The sequence below is a fragment of the Leptosomus discolor genome, chromosome 5 (assembly GCF_034619465.1).
Source record: "Leptosomus discolor isolate bLepDis1 chromosome 5, bLepDis1.hap2, whole genome shotgun sequence".
Classification (NCBI taxonomy): Eukaryota; Metazoa; Chordata; class Aves; order Leptosomiformes; family Leptosomidae; genus Leptosomus; species Leptosomus discolor.
This window is the reverse complement of record NC_141395.1, coordinates 50,743,407-50,766,223: the sequence shown is the minus strand read 5'-3', so window position 1 is coordinate 50,766,223 and position 22,817 is coordinate 50,743,407. Positions and strand designations below refer to the sequence as shown.

General features: G+C 40.5%; 1 protein-coding gene across 1 annotated transcript in view; it reads left to right on the top strand.

Moving 5' to 3' along the window:
• MRPS28 (mitochondrial ribosomal protein S28) overlaps positions 1 to 22,207 on the top strand; it is a 79,806-nt gene extending 57,599 nt beyond the window's left edge. Inside the window, exon 3 of the mRNA XM_086466014.1 lies at positions 21,919 to 22,207. Within this exon, the coding sequence (XP_086322140.1) occupies positions 21,919 to 22,072 (154 nt within the window). The 3' untranslated portion in view covers positions 22,073 to 22,207. The remainder of the gene's footprint in view (positions 1 to 21,918) is intronic.
• The last annotated feature ends 610 nt before the right edge of the window (positions 22,208 to 22,817 follow it).

Sequence of the window (22,817 nt, the reverse complement as noted above, 5' to 3'; positions counted from 1 at the left end):
GTCATTTTTTCTTGAGTCTGCTGTTTCTTTATTTTACTTTCTGTATTGCAGAAACATTTCAAGCATTTCTGGAAGTACGTTGCTGTAGGTGTTTTTTATGGAGTGTTATCCTGCCCTGCTTCTGGGCAAAACCTTGAAATTTGACAGGGCTAGCCTTCATCGGGGAGGTGCCTCATGGTACTTGCTTGGTAATCCACGTAGACTGAGCTAAGATAGTAGGTGTTTGGACATGCACAGACATTTCATAGGTGCTTCTGGTGAGGATCTTTGAATGCATCGGCTTCTCTGAGCAATGGTCACCTCCAGGCAGCTCTCCGTTATTTTCAGTACCCTTTAGTGTCTGATGGTTCTTTTCGCAGACCAAAGGCACCTTGAGTGCTGACAGCAGGAGCTCATGTCCTACAGCGCAGTGAGGGGGGATGGATAGTAGTCAGGGAGAAACGGTGAGTTCTAGACTACTTGTTTTATTTTTCCTGGATGAGAAAAGATTGATTTGTATTTCACAGTCCCTTGGTCACTGTGCCAGTCATCGGTCTTATAATTAAAGAATCAAGTATCAATTTTTCTGTTGGATACTAGACTGTTTGTATGGCGTGCTTCTGCTAGCGCCAAGAGTGACAGCTAGTAGTAGTGCTGATCTTCTCAGGGGAAGACGACAATACTGAAAACTGAACTGGGGTTAGAAAAGTTAGGCTCTTTTTTCTGCTCTGTGATACGCTTCCTATAGCAGTAAAACCAGTGATGTTGAATAGAACTTGAATGTATACCTGAGGGACTGAATTGCGAATGTTGGAGAAACTGCATTTTCATCTTTAGCTTTCTGAAAGCTTACTTTTGTCACCTTAACTTTCTTACAGCTTTCCTTCATGTCATGAATACCAGAATTAACAAAGTGTTAAAGGAAGCCTTGTATTTCATCAGTTCTTTTTTAATCATTTCAATATGAAAATAATTAGTGCATGTATTCAAAACCTATTTCCAGTATAGAAAATTATTCAGTCATATCTTTTGATCTTTGCTGGAGCAAGAACAAAAAAATGTTGGCTTGGTTTAAACAATTAGCTTAGATATTATAAACAGGTTCAGCTGTTAGGATAGTGTAACTCTGAGAGGGCTTACCTAGGGGCTGTTTAAAAAAACCTTTCCTTCATAGAAGTTTCTTAAAAGCAAGTTAAATAAATATTTGTCAGGGGTAACCTCCTTTAGAGTAACTGGAAGTCTCATCCTAACCTTAGTTTTTCTGATTTCGGTCAAGATTTAAAAAGTGGCAAGTCATTAAAGAAGACTTGCTTTTGAGACATTGCAAGGCAAGTACAGGAGGAAACCCAGCTTTCCAATAGAGTAGGTGCCAGTAAACACGTCAAAGCTCCTGAAATAAATATTTGTGTGCTGCGTGTAAAATACTGTCTTTTTTCCAAGGTTTTATGTTCCCTTATAAGTAACCCAGATGGATGAGAAATACTTACAAATACAATCTCAAAGTAATCTGCTCAACTTCTTTTGCAAATGGCCGTGATATAATTAGGAGTGAGATGGGAAGCATTTGGCTGAACTACTAATAGAACTATTACCCAGAATTGATTCTGCCACCTCAGTTTTCATGGTGTGCATTTTCTTAGCTCTCATTCCTTTCCATTTGCTTGGTAACTGTTGGAAGAAGCTGAGGTGGTTAATCCTGTGATCTTACCTCTAAAACAGTTTACTAGCAGGCTTTGCTAAACTGTAACTTGAGTAAATATATATTTTCTGGCTCACCACGAGCTTGCACTATATAACAAGAAATAACCTCACGATGTGCCTTCTCAACTTCTGGCTCTCTAATTTCCTATTTTTCTTATCCATGTCTATGAAGAAAAGTGTTTTTTATCGAAGAATGAATATAATGCTCACAGCTTTATACTTGGGTTGTTTTCTCAAGCTAGAAAATATTAAGGAGGGAAAAAAAACCCAAACATGTGAACATCCAGTATCACTGTCATACAGCAGTATTTGGTATGAGCCTGCACACACAGTGTAGTTTAATTAAAATCTGTCATTGCTTGGCTGCTGGCGTGTGCGCACATGCACAAACCGGTTGACTCCTGAAAGGGAAACTGTTTAAGAAGGTATCTTGTTATTGCCAAATGTATCTGTTAGTCATTTCATAGAAGTTATTGAGATACTGAAATCAGGAAGTAAGTGTTGAAAATGCTGAAGTTATTAACTTAGAATTATTTTTTTTCCGTCACTGACTGTGACACCCTCCAGCAACTTGAGTTACAGCAGAGTCTCACTCCTGTGTGTTGGAGGGTGGCATCTTTAAGACTAATACACTGCGACCTTGAAAAATCTATATATTTCTGGTCTGTTGGGGGATGGAGTTTAGTTACCTCTGTTTGATATCAAACTGCTAACCTGTATATTACTGCACAACCTGTGCAATTGCTGCACAAAACCCATTTTATTTTGCAGCATCCAAGGTGTGAAGTAAGGATAAAACCCAGGTGTTTGAATATTAAATTCTTTAATTTTACTAGTCCTCACTTTTTAATGGGGTTTTTTGTACTTTATCCAAATTTCTACAAAATATTAGTATAGTAAGACTTTTTAAGTCCAGTGTTACCTTTGAACTCGTTATGTTTGAAGGTAAAATGTAGGTTGTAGTCAGAATGGTGCTTCTACTGCAATATCAAATGACACAAGTCTTGTGAATTGATCTTTTTACATTGCAAAGATGGATGAGGATGTATTTGACCTGCAGACTATGGTGATGATACTCCAGACACATTCAGTAAATACTTCACTGGTCTCTTCTCTAGTCCCTCCAGCAAAATTAATTTGGTTTCTTAAGTAAGGCTGAAACATTGGAATTATGCCTGATAAAGCTGCAAGAAAACCACTGAAATATAATTATTTGGAGTTAACTCTATTCTCTGTATTATTTCACGACCAGAGGGTGAGGAATTAACTGTTCATGTAGGGAAGGGGAACCCTTGGACCTCCCAGAGCCACTTCACTATTGCTGTTGCAGCAGCGAGGTTACGGTAGCTGCTGTCTTACCATGACCCCAGCTCTGCAGGGGCGAGCCTGCCTGCTGGTCCCCTGCCGCCATTCGGAAATGGCCACAAAAATGGCTTTTGCTGTAGAGAATCCAGTGCACAGAGAAATCTACATCCCCTGCCAGAGATTTCCAAATCCCATCTAACAGTAATTGTAGTGCTGTAAAACTTCTGTGGTTTCTTTCTGATTTTTACTGGAGTTGATGAAGCGTAGCCATCATTCTTGCATTTACTTGCTGTTTTATTGGGTGTTAAGTGTGGCATGTTGCTAAAATCCTATGTTAAATAAATCTGACTTTTTATATATTAAATTTCATATATAAGTTTTATTTATCTATTATAAACAACATGACTTTTCATATATTAAAACGATTCCTATGCAAAAGTGTTACTTTAAGGTTTTGTTAATTAATCCTGTTTTGTGATATCATGTTGTTGGGATGATTTGATTTGATCGAATCTGTTCTGCCCTTGGATGAAAGGCTGAACAAATTGATCACGTGTTGTAAAAGGAAAGTTAAATCAAGTATTTAAACATTTCCATTTAAGACTTTTTAATTACAGCATGGAATAAATAGCGACTTTTTAACTGCCATAGTTTCCTTTGTGCGCATCCATCAGTACTGGAGTTAAATAACTTCACCTTAACCAGCACACTTTCTTCTCCGTTTCTTCTAATAGTTCACTGAACTTCATAGGTGTGGTTAATGCTGAAATGGGGCAGCGGGAGATGTGGCTATGATGGGGTCTGAAAGGGTGAGTCCCACACGCTTAAAGAACTTGGTAGATAGTTGAAGTGCTGAAGTACTGTCAGCTTACTGGAGTTAAATTTAAGGTTTCGGTCGCTAATCACCCATGTAATCTCAGTTTATTCCCAAGTATAAAAGCAACTGAATGTGACCTGTGTGACCGAATGCCTGTTTTTTCCTTGTATAGTCATTATTGTTATAGCTAACACCATCGGCTTCAAAAGTGTTTTACTGCAGGCACGATCTGTTAAAATGCATAAGTAAATTCTTTCAGAGTTGATGAAATATTTTAATGGAATTGACACATTAATAGGTAAAATCATTTATGTGTAGTTTTGTCCTTTTCCCTGTGTGAGAAAACTTTCAGAATGATTCTTCCCCCCACCACCCCCCCCCAAGAGTATTTTGGACCGTCAATAATTTCCTTAAGTCTTTTGTGGAGTACAATAAACCTCCCTGTCCTTTTTACAGAGAGGGTGATAGAATTTCACCCCCTATTTAAAATGCAGATAATACATTGTTTGGAGAAGTTTGTTTGAAAAGGTGGGTTAAGCTGGAATGAGTCGTCACCTAGGCACTCTCTTTGTGTGCGCATGTCTCGGGAACTTGACACTGTGGGAAAGCTGCAAGGCACCTTCTGAGGTGATGGAAAAGAAATACTGTACCTCAATTAGTTTTACTCACGAATGAGAATAGGATTTTGTTATCGTGATTAATTGCATCGTACCGTACTCCACCAGAAGGTAAGCAATAGCAGGACCTGAAATTCTTGAATGATAGAAAGAAAAGACTAACAAGTGAAAGGTACGGAAGCAGTCTTGAGATCTCTCTTACTTTTTCCGAACAAATATAACCAGAAGCTCTGACTTCTGAGATAGATGGAAGTGATAACCAGGTCCCTTTTCAATGACCGAGCTTATTTGAACATTGATTGGGACAAAGCTGCTCTTTGTTTTAGTAGTAGTACTGAATCTTCAGTACAAAGTTGGCGTTTAAACCAAGGGCTGCCTTTTCACTACAAGGCTAGTTTCTAATATTTCAGGTGCCTGTTTTATTCCAGGCTTATAAACTGTGAATTTTCCATTGGGCTTCGTTTGTTTTAATCAAATCCCTCCAACATGATACATTGGCAAAGCCTGTTGTCTTTTATCCTATTCTCCATCTAAGTAGTTCTTCTTGATCTCGGTTTGCAGCGGACAAAGGGATGGAGGGGTCCCAAATCATTTTTATGGCCTTGTCTTCTGCTGTGAGCAGAAGCGGGCAGGGTCCACATTGGCATTATCCTCAGCCGCTTGCACTGGCCACCCCTCTTGTGCAGCTGCATTTAGAGCTGGGTCAGGGAGCTGATGCAGAAGAAAACTGCCCTTTTTTTTTGTTTCCTTTTATTAGTCTTCAAATTGATCCAGTTCTTGGTCAGGTTGGCAGCCAGAGAGCTTGCCCTGTCACAAGGACAGCATCAGGAGTGGTCAGGTCAGGCTGAAGGAAGAAGGCTCAGACTGCCCTTCCACCAGCTGAGGTTTGGGCTGGGTGAGTATGGCCAGGTGGTCCCAGCAGCTTGGTTTTCCAGGAGCTGATGCAAGCATTAGCTTGGAGCAGTTGTTCTCACTGAACACTTGTCTCCTTTGACACCACCTAGAGAAACTTTTGGTGATGCTTAAAAATCAAATAAATGCTGATGAGGAGAAGGGGGGTAGTGAAGGAAGTTGTATGGGGAGTTTCAGTTTAACTGCCTAAAGTTTTCGAGGAAAATATGAAAAGTAGAGTAGAAAAGTAAGCATTACATTCATAAAGAAGAGTTACTGCTCTGAAAAAAAAAGTGCAACAAGTGAGAGATGTTGCCTCCTTATTTTGTTCTATCTGTTCTTCATTATTTTGGTTGGGTTTTGGTTTTATTTAGCCCCAAGTCAGCAGCCACTTATGCAGGCATATTGCGCAGCTATATGTGTAGTCCCACAGAAATCAGTAATCTTATCTATGTCAGTGACATGGACAAGAACTCTTAGAGAAGGCAAGCACTAGTCTGCAGATATTTCAGGATGTGCTGTCTCTGTACATGTTGACACAAAACGTAGCACAGTCATACTCTGAAACTGGGTTGAGGATTTGGCAGTAACAATGAGGGGAAAAAAGGAAAATGATCTAAAAATCGCACGCGTTTGTTGCAGTTGACTGTTTCAACCATTTTAATCTTATTTTCATGAGCATTTACATCAACTAGTTTCACTGAAAACTGGAAAATGAGAATTAAAATATATTGTCTGTTCGTGCACAGATATTGTATTAAGCAATTATTTTTATTTTCTGGTAATTTTTATTCATGCGTAGAACAGGTGAAACATTTTTCTTTCACGTGGTACTAAGCTCAAGTAAATGCCCTAACTTTATTCAAGTGTTTAGTTGTGTTTTATCTAAATGAGGCCTAGTTTGGACTTCATTCTTTGCAGTCACCTCTTTTCCAACGTGATTGGAGTGGAGATACCCCATTTGTTCCATTTGCCAGGATCTCACAGCTATTACGGCATGCACTAGGAAGGACGTCCAAGAGGTTCCATGCAGGAGATGTTGGCACCCGCTCACCTCAAGCCCCTTCAGATGCGGGCTGATTTCTTGCAGCGCTTGTTTCTTGTTGTGGTCCTTCGCATCCAGAGTTCCAGCAGGACGTACTAGCTTAAGTGCAACGCTGAACTAGAGCTGACTCTTCCCATTCAGGTCGTGTTAGACCTGGGTCAATAAGACCTTCTGGAAGTTGGAGCCCCCTGCAGAAACGTGTAATCAATCTTGATTTGGCAGGATCAGGGCTAAAAAAAATCTAAAAATCTTTTCCTCGTCCTTAGCTCACTCTCTGAAAAGCCACTTTCACCGTGCCCCTCGGAACTCCTGTTACTGGGAGTCTAGTGCAGCTGTATCAGATCTGGCACCACAGAGAAGCAGTTTAGGTCTGCATGGTTTGGTAGTCAAGATCTGCTCAGTAAAGGTTCTTGGACTGTTTCCACACCCAGGGAGCCCTGTTAGACCTGAGCTCTGCATGCCTGAGTTCAGCCCTTGCTGCATTGAGCCTCCTGAAGTGGAAGTGCTAGACCGGTGTCTACAAATCCAAAGTAAAATGCCATGGACACCTCTCCCAGATGACAGAGCTGTTTTGTTCACTTTCCCTGTGGACAGGAGTTGTAGGAGCTCCTGTGAGTCAATCTCCTCTCTGGAGAAGGGACACTAAGGTAACATTGCATAGTGTGAGCAGAAAATGTCATATTCTTTGTCTGCATGTGCAACAGGTGTGTCAAAACCTGCCTGTTTTGCTCAAGCACATTCCCAGCAAGGTGAACGTTTGAGAGGCTAATTGAAAGGCTGAGCTCTGTTCCAGATTTACATCTCCTGGCTCTGTTTTCCCCAAAGGGAAGGGGATGTAATTTCAGACCCTTGGTTGAAGAGTTACAAATATGTGGGGAAACAGATAAGTTGTTGCTAATTGATTCCCTGAGCCACTTGTTCTCAGGTTTGGAGGTACTGCTGGCATTAAAGGTGAGGCATGAAGAGCTAATGGTCGCTGTTAGATGATTAGGTTGCACCACGCAGGTTGGGAAGAAACGTCTGGAGAATGGGCAGGAAGAAAAGGAGAATATGGTGTAAGCATAGCTCCAGAAAAAAAAACTTAGTTTGTTCTGACTTTTGCATGTAGCCAGGAACTTGAAGACATTTAAATGTCATTGGGCCAGGACAGTCCCACCACCAGAAAGTATCGTTTATACTGGAGAAGGAAGCAGTGTTTTTCAATCCATCAGTAAAGAATTGTTGGATTATTTAAATAGCTGATTAAGTAGGTCTTACAAAAACAAATGCTCATCGATAAGCAATGGTCTCTGCCCTCTGTAAAGGGTCGCTTGCTTCCCCTGGGCTGGTTTTCATTGCTGTACAGCTTTAATTTCATGGTAGTGCAAGTTCCTGGTTCACACTCTCTTGTGCTGCTCTTCAAGTGATTGACCCAACATTGAGAAAGACAGCAGTATTTGTACTTTTTTGGCTGATTTTTTCCCCCTCTTTTTTAAACTTCACTTTGTTCCTAATCGAAGTCCATGAATGCATCCATCTTGTAGGAGACATTTTGCTGCCTGTAGTTCAGCATTTCATGAATGAGATCTGTATTACAGTCATAATGATTTGTGCTAAAGGGACAAGTAGACCCAGAATCCTCAAATTATTTGTTGAAAAGTAGATATATGTGTTTAATGCCTAAAGAAATCCTTTCTGGTAAAAATAAATCCAGGCTAAAACTAGTAATGTGGGAGAAACTTAACCCTTTTCACTGGGCTTGGAGAAGTAGTTGATAAGTGCTGCGGCTGTTTGACTCCCTTGTTCAGATTAAAAAATAAATTAAAGGAAGGAGGAAGGGAATGAGAGAGCATTTCCTTACCAGGCAGTCACACAAGCTATTGTCTGTGAGCTCCCCGCCCCCAGCTCTTTCACCCAGGCACACACACACACACACGCACACAAAAAGCCAGTTTTGTGTCCTTCTGAGCACACAGATGTTCCTCTTGGCATCCCTACAGTATGGATAGGTTTTTTTTGCAGGCGCAGAATGTGAGGCTTCTTTGTTGGAGACAAAGTGTTGCCTGTGGTGGGAATTGCTGCAGTGATGGGAAAGTATCGTAATGTATTGTTGGATTACTGTGTTTTTTTTCCCCAGTAGAGACAGTACATTAAAGTAGCTTTGTGGGCAGTGAATTGTTTGAGCCAAGCCTGGCTAGTAACACTCTCTCCTTGGCAAGCGGTCGTACAAGGTATGGTTGGCGTAGTTTGGATGGTCACGGGGTTCGTCCCAGGCATGTGCAGCAGTTCTGCTGCCTTCGGTAGAAGTCTTACCAGCTGTATTTGGTGAGCTAACAAAAGTGGTCTGACAGTGAAGATGGAGCTGTTGTACTTTCAGCTCTTCATTTTTTTTTAGTTGTATGAAGTTCTGATACAATACTTGCTGCCTTCTAAACAATTTTTAGGACCTCTGTTCTGGGTTTTCTGTATAATGATTCTAAGAAAACAGCTTAAAATTAGAAACTAGTAGCAGTAAGTGTTTGCCTGAGCTTTCATACAGAAGAGGATATAGCCCTTTCAAATTTTCTTGTGCTACAGCCTGCCAGAGAGCATGGTGCTTCCTTGGGCACTGTGGATGATGTTGCCTACCTAAAGCTCTGAATCCAGCTCTGCTGTTATTGACAGTACCAAGCAAGAGAAACACAGGCCTGTCAGCTGGGGTCTAGATTAAGTTCCTTTTGTCCATATCATGTTATTTTTTATCTCCATTCCTGAAATACACCCAGATTTTGTTGTGACTTTTAACGCTTTTGGTTGGCAGTTTTATACCCCCATAATAAATATCTTCTGATGTGAAAGGTCTGCTTATGTAGATCCAGTTGAAAGATTGCAGTTTAAGATGGAGAAAATGAGGTATGACTGCATTTCAAAATGGTTCAAGAAAGAGCTTATAGATGGAAAATTCAGTGAAGAAGCTGCTTCTAGGGAGAATTTGGAGATGAAACTAGTTCCCGGGAGATGAAAGTGTTCCCTGACTCCATATAATAACCATGAATTATTTTGTTTCTCAGTTTGTTCCTCTAATGGCAGGAGCTCTATTCTTTCCTTTTTTCCCCATATATTTTTATCTGTCTCTAGTTTTGTCACTGTGGAGAAAGATGCAATGATTGAATTTTCTGTGGAGCTTTCATCTTTCCATATCTAGGAAAAAAAAAAAACAGCCACAGCCTTATTTGGTATGTTTTCTCAGTCCATGTTTGCGTATTGTGTTTAAATTAGAACTTTTCAGTGTTTCTTTATTGACCAGAAGATAATAAAGTGGTTAGAAAAGAATGCATAAGCCAAACAAGTAGATCAGGAAGACAGTTATTCTCTTTGTACAATGTTGTGGCAGTTGTTGCTAGTTCGTTTCCAGGTGTACTCCACATACTGGATGCAGTCCTGCTGCTGTCATGAATATCCCTACTTTTTACTATTCTTAAATAAGCTTTTTTTCATCCCTGAGGCCTATTTCTGGCTTCTCTCTCCAATTTCACTGAATTGCTTAGATTATAGTTATTCCAAGCTTTTCCCTGTTCTTCCACTCCCTGTTTTAATGCTATAAGCATGCTCCTGTTTCTGCATCAGTGTCCCCTGAACAGAATTCCGTTTGGAAACCCTTCCTAGCCTTCTGCTGCCTTTGCTTTCCTGCTGCTGTACTCAGCAGCATGGTTTCTTTCCTAGCTTTCCCTGGAAGTCCCTCCTTGTCTACTTCCAACCTGCAACTGCCATTTTTGCCTGAGCGTCTCTTTTGATACATCCAACTGTTCATTTCTTCTGTATTGCCTCCAAAACTAAATTTTCTGATGTTCCTTCTAAGTTCCTTTTGATAGTTATATCCAGTGATGGTCTAGGTTTCCATAACCTCAAGCATTATAGCATTAAATTAACCTTTGTAACTTCTAATATCTTAATAGTGTCTGATAATACCTTGTTTCATGCTATTTTGTATGGGTTTTCCCTCCCTTTAGTATTTCTAAAAGCTTCCCTTTGCAGTCTGAGCTCACTCCTGACATCATTGCGTGCAACAGGTGAGTGGCTTGCTAGGTGAGCTGTCTCACTGTTAACTCCTTGCCTGGACCCAAAATGTTCTTCATGGATTTTCTTTGTATGTTTTCCTTTTCTGTTTCACATGTTTTGTGAAGCACATTTTTTTAAAATCTGAAACGCATCTTTTGCAAAATTGCTCCTCTTCAGACTCCAGTTAAGATCCCTTAATAGATCCAGAAAGTGGAACCATCGAAATTTGGGTTTTCTCAAAGACAGGTGCATGGCATTCTGCAGAGAAGCGAGCCTTCCCCATGCTTCACACTTTTCCGTGGCAGTTCTTGAAAATCAAACTGACAACATCAAACCGGTTGTATTTTTAAGGTGGCGCTCCCCAGTGAGATTTTCCTGTTGTCTCTGAAGAGGCTTATTAGGTGTGAAAGCTGTTTGAATGAATAATGCAAATGTTAAGCTTCCAAAGAAACATTCGTGACCAAATCTGAAAATGACCCTTTTACAGGAGCACCATGACCTCTTTTTCATGAAAAAGTCCGTTCAGTATTAGTCCATATTGTTCATTCATCATGTAAGTAGCTGAAGTTGTTCTTGGGACATTGAGATTAAATGGGCACTTGTTAGGAGTTGAAACTTAAAGATGTATTTCTTGACATGCCTTAAAATGTTGGATAATGTTCTCTGGTGTTTAAATGCAGGCAGATACTCTGGATGTGCATACTTAGTGATGCTTCAAGGTGATTTGTGTGCACTGGAAAGAGCTAGGTTTATAACCTGTTGTTACAGTGATGCTTTCCTCCTGCAAGATCCCATTTCATCCTCTTTTGGCTTTGTCAGGCCATAGTGTTGATACTGGCAGACATTTTTAGCTAAAATCTTTGATTACTTCTTCACTGAGTGTTGCAGTTGTCTGAGCAATCCGCTTGTGCTTCATTGTGTAGTCTGGAACTTAAATGTGTCTGGACTTTTGCCACAGGTAATGGTAGGAATGACGAGCCAGCTGGAGGGCAGACGTTACAGGCAGTGCTTTTGTGTCGGCACCAACAGCCAAAAGGAGAATTGGGGAAAGGCATGGGAATAGGGAGATTTAGGGAAGAGACTGGCACTTTTCAGCAGTCCTTTGGGCAAGAGCAGTCTTCCCTCAGCCTTACTTGATTGATAAAGGGGAACCGTATGGTACCTCCAGCTCCTCTTGTCTTAGAGCCCTATCCAGTTCTTCCTCGTTTTCACTCAAGCCCACCAACTCTCACCAACCCAGTATTCTCCACAGACCTCACCCACATTCTCCAGAGTTATTTTCCTCATCCTGTGTCCCCTTCAGACCCCACTCCCCTCTCCCAGTCTTTCTCTGGGACCCCAAACCATTAGCGCCCAGCCTTCCCCCATCTTGAGCACCTTTCCCATCTCTCATGTTGGATTCACGTGCAGCTGAGAATTCAGGTATCTGCTTCAGCTTTCAGCAGCTCTGTTTTCTGTCTGTCTGTATATGCCAGCCCTTACCTTAACATGTTTACCAGCACTCACTGCCACTGGAACAGCCTTTCTAGCCTCCCCACCTGTCCTCTGCATCCAGCTCTCCCAGGAGATAATAAATCCAATGTATAGCTATGATGGAGTTTAAAGACAAAGAAGGGACACGGATAGTACTTACCGTCAGCGCAGATGGGAGCGTCAGAGCAGGGTTAGAAGACATGTCTGCAAAAACCTGCTGACAATATGTGAATTATCCTGGTTTGCTGAAGTTTTTCCTGTGTGACAGCTTCTCCAAGCTGTACAAAGCTTGAGGGTTGAGCACCAAGGCTGAGCAGGTTTTTAAATTCATTGTGATTGTTCCCCTAGCTAGTGTCATTACCCAGACCATCAGAGGGAGAAACAGTCTGATTTGAATTTTGATAATAACCGTAGCTGGATTATTGAAACCTACTATTTCTAATCCCGTATAAGAGACCTGCCAGGGTGGCCAGTGCAAGGGCACTGGTATCGGCTGAGTGAGAAAGCTGAGAAGCACTGCAAGAAAATGAAGGGAGCTGAACTTAGTTGGTACTGGTGAAAGAAAAAAAAACGTGATGGGGTAAGAAACTGAAAGGAGAATGGGGTTGGCTGGATAAATGAGCTGGGACTAGGATCAGTGAGGAGGCAGTAAGTAAGAGAGGACAATAAAAAATGTCTAATAGGTTTTCCTGGGGTAGAAAAAGAGAACTGGAAATCCCAGGGAGACAGCGAGAGATCAGAGAAGAAGTTATGATTAGGGAAAGGAGTAAGTGTAGAAGGAGGGTAAGATCGAGACCACGTGTATTAAGAGGAAAACCAGAACAGTATTGCGGAAACTGCGTTTGAAATTTGGAGGGTTGTAGGTTTAGGACTATGTACATGGGAAGTATCTGACTGAGACAAGGTCCCAGCATGGGAAAGGAAAGCAACAGGAGCTGCAGAAGAGATCACTTGTGGAAAGGTGAACAGAGGAGTATGAGCTAGAGTGTGCTTCACATGAGTGAGTTTGCCTTTTTTTTTTTTTTTTTTTTTTAACTTGGCTACCTTTTTCTTTCATCTTTTAAGCAGTTTGCTGGGCTTCTGGTGGCATGAAGGACTATGGGGTTTTTTAATGTTTTGTAGTATAATTGCCTAAATTTTTTATATATGCAAGTAGATAGTCTTTATTTTTTAGCATTTTGTGAGTTACAAAGCAGTATTTTAATCAAAATAGTTCATTGTGTAGTTTAAACAGCAGAAAAAATCCAATTTGGACTAAAGATTCAGTTTTATTTTAGAGTGCTGTTTCCTCACAAGTTGAAAGATATGTTTTATGTTATAGACAGAAAGCAACTGGCCTAAATTACTGTATGATGACATAACTGTATCTGATAGCAGTTCTTAGATGACAGGAGGCACCTATTGCAAGTTTTGTTTGTCAAAGCTTACCTCACCATGCCATAGAGAAAAGGTTATAGCATTCATCGTTCATGCGATACGAAGTACATGTTAAAATACAGCTTATTCTGTGAATTCCTTCTCTAAAAAGGGAACAATCCCATCCAAAAAGTGGTAGTGAATGCAAATTGATTCCTACAGAGACTGTAGCAAAAATTACAGCAAGATTTTTTGGTCTGTTCTAGTAAATATTGGGTACTTTGTTTTTCGTCTGAATTTGAAGGCAAGCATGTTACTTTTTAGGAGTTTTTCACAACTAAGAAGTTCTGCTGAGAGGCTAAACGTCTGTACTGAGCAGAACAGAATTAAATTTAAATATTTGACATCTTTGGCTGTGTTTTTTTTGCTGTTATAGACACAAATGCCATTGGTTACTGATACCATTGCAGTAGCAGAACTTGGCAGTGTCTTCACAGTGGTTCACGGGTCTTTTCCATGACAATCATAAAACAATTCTTGTTAGGCTTTGCATTTACCTTCTTTTAGCTATAGGCATGAAAACTTTCATGTTTCATTCACCTACCATTCACCACTCGGTCCGCTGCCGGTCATCTCAGTAGCCAACCATGGAGACACAGGGAAGGGTGACAAGGTCCCTGCACTTGGGTCGCACAGCGTGAAGATGCTGGGGCTTCACCAATATGGTATGATTTTCGGCATCTCCATAAGTATAAATAGAGGTAATATTTTACCCCCTAATGATGGGGTGACCCCCAAATTCTGCTGCTCTTACCAGTCTGTTGGGTAGTTATCTTCTCACCAAGCGTCGGTACACGCTGTGACGTTAGTGTGTGTGCTTGCTTCTGTAGGCTCCAGTTGGCCAGGGGTATATTTGAGTGCTTCAGGGTGTTTTTCACATCAGGTTCTAGCTAATAACCCCAAACTCTTTCTAGTATTCGTTTCAAATTTCTGCTTTAGCAGTGGTCAGAGCAAAGTGGGGTTTGGCTTTGGACTTCCTTGGGTGCATACAGCACCTGTTGGTATTAAGGATGCCGTAGGCTCTGCTTAGGCACTGTTGTTTGAAAACACAAGGTGACAGTGCTTAAACTGATGGTTTCGCACAGGCTTACGGTGTTCTGCTAAATGCTTCCAAGAGTATGAGAGGCTTTTATCTGCTTTTGTCTCCCCAAGTATCTGTAGATCTGCTTTCATCTAGCAGAGTGTAGCCTTTTTCCTTATAAAAGGATGGCTTTGACACAAGGAGCAAAACTATTCTGAAAAATTCTGAAGCAGGTGTCAGAAACGGTAAACGTTTAGAATAAATGAGAGTGTGTTTGCTTGCTTAGTTCATGGAAAGAAGAAAACAAATTACGCAGGAAACAAATACAGCTGGAGTGGCAATGGGTTGATGAGTCACGAGAAGAAAGATTGCACTTTCTGATGGAGTATAACCAGCAACCTTGGAGCATTTTTTGTGAAGTGTTTGATTGCAGAGAACAGAGGAGTTTGGAAATCCTGTTTTGAGCATCCATCCTTTATTTGACTGACTGGGTGCTGTGATAATAAATAAGGGATGAATAAAATTTGAGCTAAAAGGGACCTTCAGGTCGTCTCTGAGGACTTCACTGCATGATGAGACGTGACATTTCAGCAGGTTATCCTGAACTGAATTAACACATCTGTTTTGACGTCTCTTGACATCTCTTCAGCTGCAGCTGTCAGTGGCTGAAAAGTCTCAGTGCTTGGAGGGTTTTTTCTAGCGGTTCATCAATATTATTGGTGAAATCGTGATTCTCATTTGCATTTGTTGGTCTTCACTTTCCTGCCATTACATGCTTTTCCCAGATAAATTTAAGCACCTTTTAATACCAATATTTTCTTACTGTAAAGGTATAGACAGCTCAGTCTTTTTAATAACTTAGCAGATCAAGATCATTACATGGTTATTCAGTTTTATGCATGTTCTTTGTCATCTTTAATAGCCTTTAAGGGAAGGTGGGCAGCAGGATACTACGCACACTCCTAGTGTCTCTTTTACCATCCCATGTTCTGCTCTGTGCAGAACTCGCACTGCCTTTCTACAGCCACTTTCTGCTGCCTTGCTCATACATGCAGAGCTAGGATTTGGTCTTTTTGCCCCAGCATTGCCTAGGAGCTCATACTGGGAGGGGGGTGTGTGTTACGACTGCTGTATCGAGATCACTGTCCCCCTGTCGCTGGATGTGCAATGTGTGCCTTGCTGGAAAAAGCCGCTTTAGCAAGATGTAGATTGCTGCATAGAACTACGCTGCCTTCAAATTGACAGCAGTCTGCTAATCAGTCTGCTAATCTCATCCGTATTTCTTCTGAACAAGAATTTTATGTGTACTGGTGTTGAGCGAGGGGTTGCTGGGAAGTGGTGTGCTCTTGCTGAGCTCGTTCCCTGTAGAGCATCAGAGGGTGACGTATACAAAAAAAAATATAGATCTGTGCCAGGGTAGCTCCTTAAGCCAGCTGTATGGCCTCCCTTTGCCGAGACCAGCGTGGGCTCAGGCAGCAGCTGTGAATGCTTCAAACCAGTTTTGAGGAAGAAGATGAGTATTTCCACACGCAGCTTCATCCCACTCCAGCTGCGCTGCTTTGCTGCTGGCTGGGGTTGAGTGAGAGGTGGGCTTGCTCCTGGGGATGCGTCATAGTTTCAGTATTACTAATGAGGAGCTACAGGGTGATTTTGAATGGATTTGAATGGTGGCAAGAATGGGGAACAGAACATCTGGAGAAAAAGTGATGGTCAAATTTATTTCATTATGTTTTTTGTTGTTGTGGTTTTTCTTAGGTTGATAATGTAATTAAAATAATTTTTTAAAAAAGAGAAAATGAGAGTCTTGTGAACTGTTCTGTACTGTACTCTGTTGAGGCACTGAAACAAAACCTCTTCAATAATAGATCTGAAAAACACACTTTGAAGTTCTCACAGTACAAAAATGAGAGACATCAAGACTTCTCTGAGAGAGTACTATGGCTCAATTCTAACCCTGTCTTTGGAGTGGTTTATATTAATCTATTTTGTATGGGCGATAATCGACAGATTACTTTTATTGCAGTTTTTGAAAGCCATCGCTAGAATGTGTTGGGAGATGTTAAAAAATAATGATGAAAAAAAATGTAAAAAATTAAAATTAAATTCTCTAAATGACACCCTCAGTAATGACACCCAGGTTTAATAGTTGTCTTCCTGTTCCATTCAGAGGTGCCTGTTTATGAGGGGTAGGGCAGATGGCACAGAAGAATGAACAGTGGGTGAGAGTGGTCGCAGCCAGCTGTGGGTAGTTCATTCAGCTTCGCATTGCACAGGTTGTAATTCCAAAAGGAGGCAATGGAGACTGAAAACCAGTAATGAAATAGAGGGAATATAAGCTAAAATATTCCATTTGTCTTAAAATAGCAGTCCTGTATTTTTATAGTATGGAATAGAGGGTATCTGTGAACGCAGTTTTAAAATGAGTGGGAAGTACTAGCCAAGACCTGGTGAGACTCAACCTTTTCTGTAATTGTGTTGTTATTTTTGTAGCAGTGTTTCCAAGAATAGAAGGTTTGTTCCTTTAAATTTTAAAATAATAACTTGAGTAATTTTAATGGAAAAAGGACTGCTTGTTAATTTGTGATCACATGTCGTTTTAAATATTGGATGGTTTAACAAAATGCTTTAATGTCTCCACCTATAATTTAGAGTTTTAATGAAGTTCTTAATGACGTGTAGTAATGAGTATGCTTCCTCTACATGTGAAATTGCACACCTGCAAAACTACTGTCCCATTTTCTTGGTAGCAAACGGTATAATTAGGATCAAAACCCCACTTTTACTTACAGCCTCCTTGTTTTTACATGCTCATTGCTTTCCAAGTTAGCTCCCTTTGTAAACCTTTCACTGTAGCCTGAAATGACTTTTAGATTTAAAAAAAAAAGTTTCCCCCCAGCATTCTTGAAGTTAGCAAGAGCTGAAATACATAATTCCGTATCTTCCCCCTCCAATTTTGTTATGTAAAAATATTAGGGGTTTTTGTTTATTCATATATTTTAAGGGGAGATAGTAAAGTGACTTTTTAAAAAGTACAAGTTTAAAATCTTCACTGAAGAGTTTTTGGGGTTGGGGCTGTTTCTTTTAATTTATCATTAAAATTTTGAGAGATTTAAAGCTTCAGTGCAAAAGTGAAAGGATTACAATAGGGACCAAATTGCAACAGAAGGGGCACAGCCAGTCAGAAGGAAGATTCCAAGTTGCTTAAGTTTGGAAGTGTGCACTATGCTATTTATGTGTGTTCAGCAAAGAGAAGACCTACTTTGTCTAAGTTAAGACACAGTAGTTTGATATTTGTGTTCAAAGATAAAAGGCCCTACTTTTAATGTAGTAAGAGGACATAAACTTTAATTTTTGCATTTGCTTTTAAAGTTTCTCTAAGCAGCGTTGGCAAGGCTGTACTGTGTGCTTTCTCTGTGCTCTTACATTGTGTATTATGTTGGTGATGTACAGACTTACAGTTCAAGTAAGAAAAAGGATTTTCATCTTGCTTCATTTCAAATTCTTCTCTGTGACAGTCCAAAAATGACAAAGAGCACTGAAGCAATTATTTGGGTTGCCTCCAACTTAAGTCATCTGCTGGAAGCGGATCTTTGAGGAGCAGTGCACCTGTACCCAGTGCTTTGCCCACTCCAGAAGCGGTGAAGCCTGCAAGCACTCATTCAAACTAGAGAAAGCTTTATGGAGCCTGTTGATTCTTGGCTGAAATTTAGGCGAAGGTTTCTAGTGGGTACTTCAGTGGGTGCTGTAATGATGCTGGCCTGAGATGGGGTCACAGTTCAGCAGCAGCAGCTGGTGGATTCTCACCTCTGAAGCTGGGTGTTAAGTGGAGTCCTTCCATGCCAAACTGGTGTTCCCAAAGGGTTAAAATTGGTAGCGCTTGTAAATAAATTCGATAGAAGTGGAGAAAGCTTTGACTAGCAAAATTATTTCTTCAAGTTCTGTAGAATATTGCTGTACCTTCACGTATGTACGCAACTAAACGACCTTTGTCTGCTTCAAAGTGAATGTAACGCTCTTGCCTGGCACTAGGAAGTGGTAGGAGGAAAACACAGGCATCGTCGACACACACGGTGCTTGGGGGCTGGGCAGGGGTTAATGGTTCCTGCTGATGGTCGTGAGATAGGATGATCTTGAATACCAGCATTGTTACTTAAAAATAAAGCAAGTCCTTTTGCAAAATGGAGTAGATGGTTTCTTTCTTTTTACACTGGTGTCCTGTGTCTCCTAGGACACCGTTCCTGAAAATAATAAAATGACTGCTTTGTTTCTGGGTCCTGCTTCAAGCTTCTGCCTTAACCATAGTATAGTTTTATCTGTTTCTGAAGGTAGGATAGCTACCTTCATGGGTAGAATATGCTTACTATGCATGGAGCAACCTGTCATTTCCTCTTGCTCTGAATGTGATGGATAGACCACCACTGCACGTTGTGCTCATGCTCCTACTTTTTCTGCATCTTCCACTTTTCACTTATTCTAAAGTGTTTTAGCTGCACAAACCCAAATGATTATATCCATACAAATAGGAGTTGTGTCAGCTCCTTGAAGTGAAGTTCTTCAGGATCTCTTTGTAAGCAGATGTGCTGTGACTGGAAAACCTTCTTTAATAATTGAGCTAAGTACAATTAAAGTATCTTGAAATCTGTTGAGTTACTGAAGCAGCGTGGAAGATTGGGGTTCTTTTTATGAAAATAGAATTGCTTGGATTTTGCATTACAAATATATGCTAAAGTCGTGTCTGGAAATTTGAGCAAGGTGCTCTGCAGACTACAATAAGCAAAGTCTTCGTAATGCTAAAAAGGGGAGGAGTCATGCTTAAGATTATTAATTTATTATTAAATTAGATGTATTAATCATGAAAGTACAGTTTCTTTGCAGATTTTCCTCGTGGACTTTCCTGGTTCTAAATAGCACTTTTAAAGGTTTGATTAGAAAAAATGAGTTTCATCTATTCACTTGCAAAACACTTGCCATTGTAGTCTTGCAACCAGCCCAAAAGGAACTGTTGCATGATCAAAGTAATATTTTGTATCAGTTACAAAGACGGAGCTCAGTATCACTCCCACTCTGTGCTGTCAAATAGAGAGAGGACTTCTAATCCAATTTAAACCTCATTCAGTTCAATCTTCTGTAGAAAAGCATTGGACCCTGAAGCCAGTTTTCAGGACAGCGTCCTGTTATTGGTGAGCTGCAGTTCCTCTAGGAGGAAGGAGAGGAGAAAAAGGCAGAGGGATGGCTGATCTTTAGAATTTGTCACACAACCACTAGTTTTAATATTAAGTTTTGTTAGGTTGAAAACGTGTCTTTAAAAGCAGCACAGAATGTTGTAGTTCACAGGTCTGAGTTTAATGTCACTTAAGCTTTAATAGTTTTATGCGGTCTTTACTTTCCAATGACTTTTTTCTTCTTCTGTGGCTCTAGTCTGCATGCAGTATCCTTCATTTCTACACTATTTGCCTGCAGTTTTCAGTGCTTTTTGTCACCTCCTTTACCATTTATCCCCTCTTTCCTATCTTCCCAAGCCTCCTTTTTTCTCATTATAAGGTGTCTGCTCCCTCTTTTCTGTTTCCACAGACCATTTCTCCCTCTCTTCTTCTTATTTTGCCTTTTCTCAAAACCTAATTTCTCTCTTTTTTAAAAAACAAAACAAAAAACCACATTTTTTTTCTCATGCCTTATCCACTCCTCACACTCATTGATAAAGGAAGAAAAGTCTGATAATTTATGCTAAAGATAGTATTGGGATCAGGGTAGCTTTATGGTTGGATGCAAAGGCAACCTGTCCAGCCAGCAGCTGTCAGTAAGGTAAAGGTTTGGTTCATGCTAGAGAATTTTCTGGAGATTTCTCCCAAATGGCTAAAATCACTAGTCAGCTGCTGTCTTCATTTAAGGTTCTTCACTGAGCAGCTTTCCTCTTCAATCCCCTTCTTATCTCAAAACATCCTGACTTCTTTGGGGAACTTTCTCTTTTACGTAAGCCTAACAAACCCCTGAAGATACCGTCCATTTTTAAGGTCTTACGCATAGTCTTTTAATTTTTTTTGCCCTTATCTTACTCCCTTGAAATGCTGCATGTTAGCTTTCATGAATAATTATCACCAGTTGTGAACTGTTCTGTTTTGAAATGCAAATATTTCACAGAGAAAGGGGCAGAATTGATCCTTTCCAGCTATTCAAGGAACAACCAAGTGTAAGCTGTTCTCTGTCTTTGGTAGCTATGCCGTACTCTTCACTGCAACAGCAGTTACTTGCATTTTGGACAGATGAAGGACTTCAGTCTTATGGTTTTAAGAAAATGTGTGGTGTTGATTCATGCAGATCATCACAGGATTCATTGAGATGAGTGTTGGCAGAAACCTTACTGGTCGAAGTACTGTATGGAGCTACTTGTTCAGAGTGGAGGTATCAAAGGATCTTCCTTTGCGGTTTGTAACATAACCGAGTATGTTACCTAGGATTAACCAAGAGCCACGGGAACTTAATGTGAGATACAATAGACAGAAAATAAAAAAAATAAATTCAAGACCAACATCTTTTCTTAAGACGTTTAGTTTTTCAAAAGGATGTGCTGAAGAAAGTTGAAACCCGGTTCAGTTTTGCTCCGTGTGCTAGCAAACAGACAGCAAATATTGCCTGCCCAAGCTGAAGGTGAATATGAGCAAGGTGGAAACGCATGCAACCAGACTTCCCCATTACGTTTTCTCCAGTCTGAAACTGGAGAATGTTTCAAACTTTCTCTTGCTTTTGCTTCTGGTGGCCAAGGTGCGTCTTCAGCTCTTTATGCTTTGACTAGGAAAAAAAAAAAAAGAAAGTATGGCTTGAACTTTCAAAAGAAGAATAATTCTCAGTTTTATTGCTGGACTTTGATCAGTAGCTCTCCAGGTGCATTATAAAAGATGCTAGTATTCCAAAAATCTTCACTAATTTGGCATGGCCTCTTGACACAGGGTCTGGTTTTAAAAGATGTTGAACACTCACATCTTCTGACTTAAAAGGAGAAAGGAAGACAAAAAAAGAGCATAAAACAATAAAACCCAACCCCATAGGCAGAATGTTTCATTACAATAGTTGTGGAGTTTCTTTTTAAGTATCTGTAATAAAAAACTTGCAGATGATACCCACTCTTGGGAGGAGGGGATAAGACAAGAAAAGTTCCCTTGCCTGAGGTCCAGAGCTGGAAATATAAACCATAGTTAGCTGGCATTAAGCTTTTCTGTTCATAGCAATGTCACCAGTGATGTAATGATGGCTTGTCCTCCCCTTTAATGATACGTTGTCCTGCAGATAATTGCGTACATGATGGCAGATGATCCGGTAAAATATTTTGATGGAAGGCCCACACAGTTCCTCTATAATAAACTCCTTTTCTGTAGAGCCTGCATTCCCTCAGCAGGATCTGGTGGTGTCTGCTCTTCCCTGGGCGGGATTGTGTCAACAGAGACTGGCTCCGTGCTGTTACAGAGCGCGTCCCAGCGGTTTTAGTGCTGATGCATCACAGCAGCATTGGACTTCAATTGCAGCACGTTGGTTTCTATGAGGCTGCTACTTTGTCCTGCAGACAGGAGAGCAGCCTTAGGAGATGCAGAACAATTGCTTAAAAAAAACTTACCTTCTTCCCCCTCTCTCCCTTTCTTCACAGAAAATACCAGAGAGGAACCCGAGTACGCCTGAGACTGCTGGATCTTGAACTCACGTCTAGATTCTTGGGCGCAAGAACTGATACAACATTGCTGGAAGCTGACGCGGTGCTTTTAGGGCTTGCAGAAAGCAAGCAAATGAAGCAAAAGGAGTAAATTTCATGTAAATAAACGCCCTTTGTGCTCTATAGCAAATTATACAGATGAAACGTTTCCTTGGGAAATAGATGAAAACTTTCTGTCCGCTTGGTTATGTAAATAATGAGATCAATAAAAGACAATGAGCACATAGTATGTGACTCTTGCACTGTTTTTATTCACTCATCCTTCTAGCTGTTTGCCTTTAATAGATTTAAATGTGAAAGGTTAATCAAGCTTCTGTAGGTCATATTAGTTGAATGTTTGCATATTCTTGAACAAAGAATTCCAGAGTTCGTCTTTCCATCCCAAAGGGATGTTGATCTAAGACATTGTACTTCCATGGAGGAAGTCCAAAGCTTGCTGTCGTGGTGGTCCTTCCAGTACGGTGTTTCATACAGAACAACGTCGAGGGTTCCTGGTTTCCAGGTTGCAGTGCAGAATGTTTACTGCAGATACTGCTTTTAATCTCTGTTATGATACATCATGCTTTTATCTCCATCTGCATGAAGAACTGGAGAGCAGAAGCCGCGGGCAATTCTGTTAGATTGCAGCTGGCCTGCAGGTCAGGTTGCCACCCAAACTCTACAAGTCTTCATGTGGGCCAACAAAATTCATTTGGAAAAAGATACAAAAGCTTTAATTTGTTTAGAGGTCTTTCCCAGAAACGTTTGTAATTTTTCTTTTAAAGGTTGTTGTCTTTTATTTTTTTTGTTTGAAAGCGTGTAGAAAGAAAAGCAAAAGGAAAGCTGAAGTGCCTTTT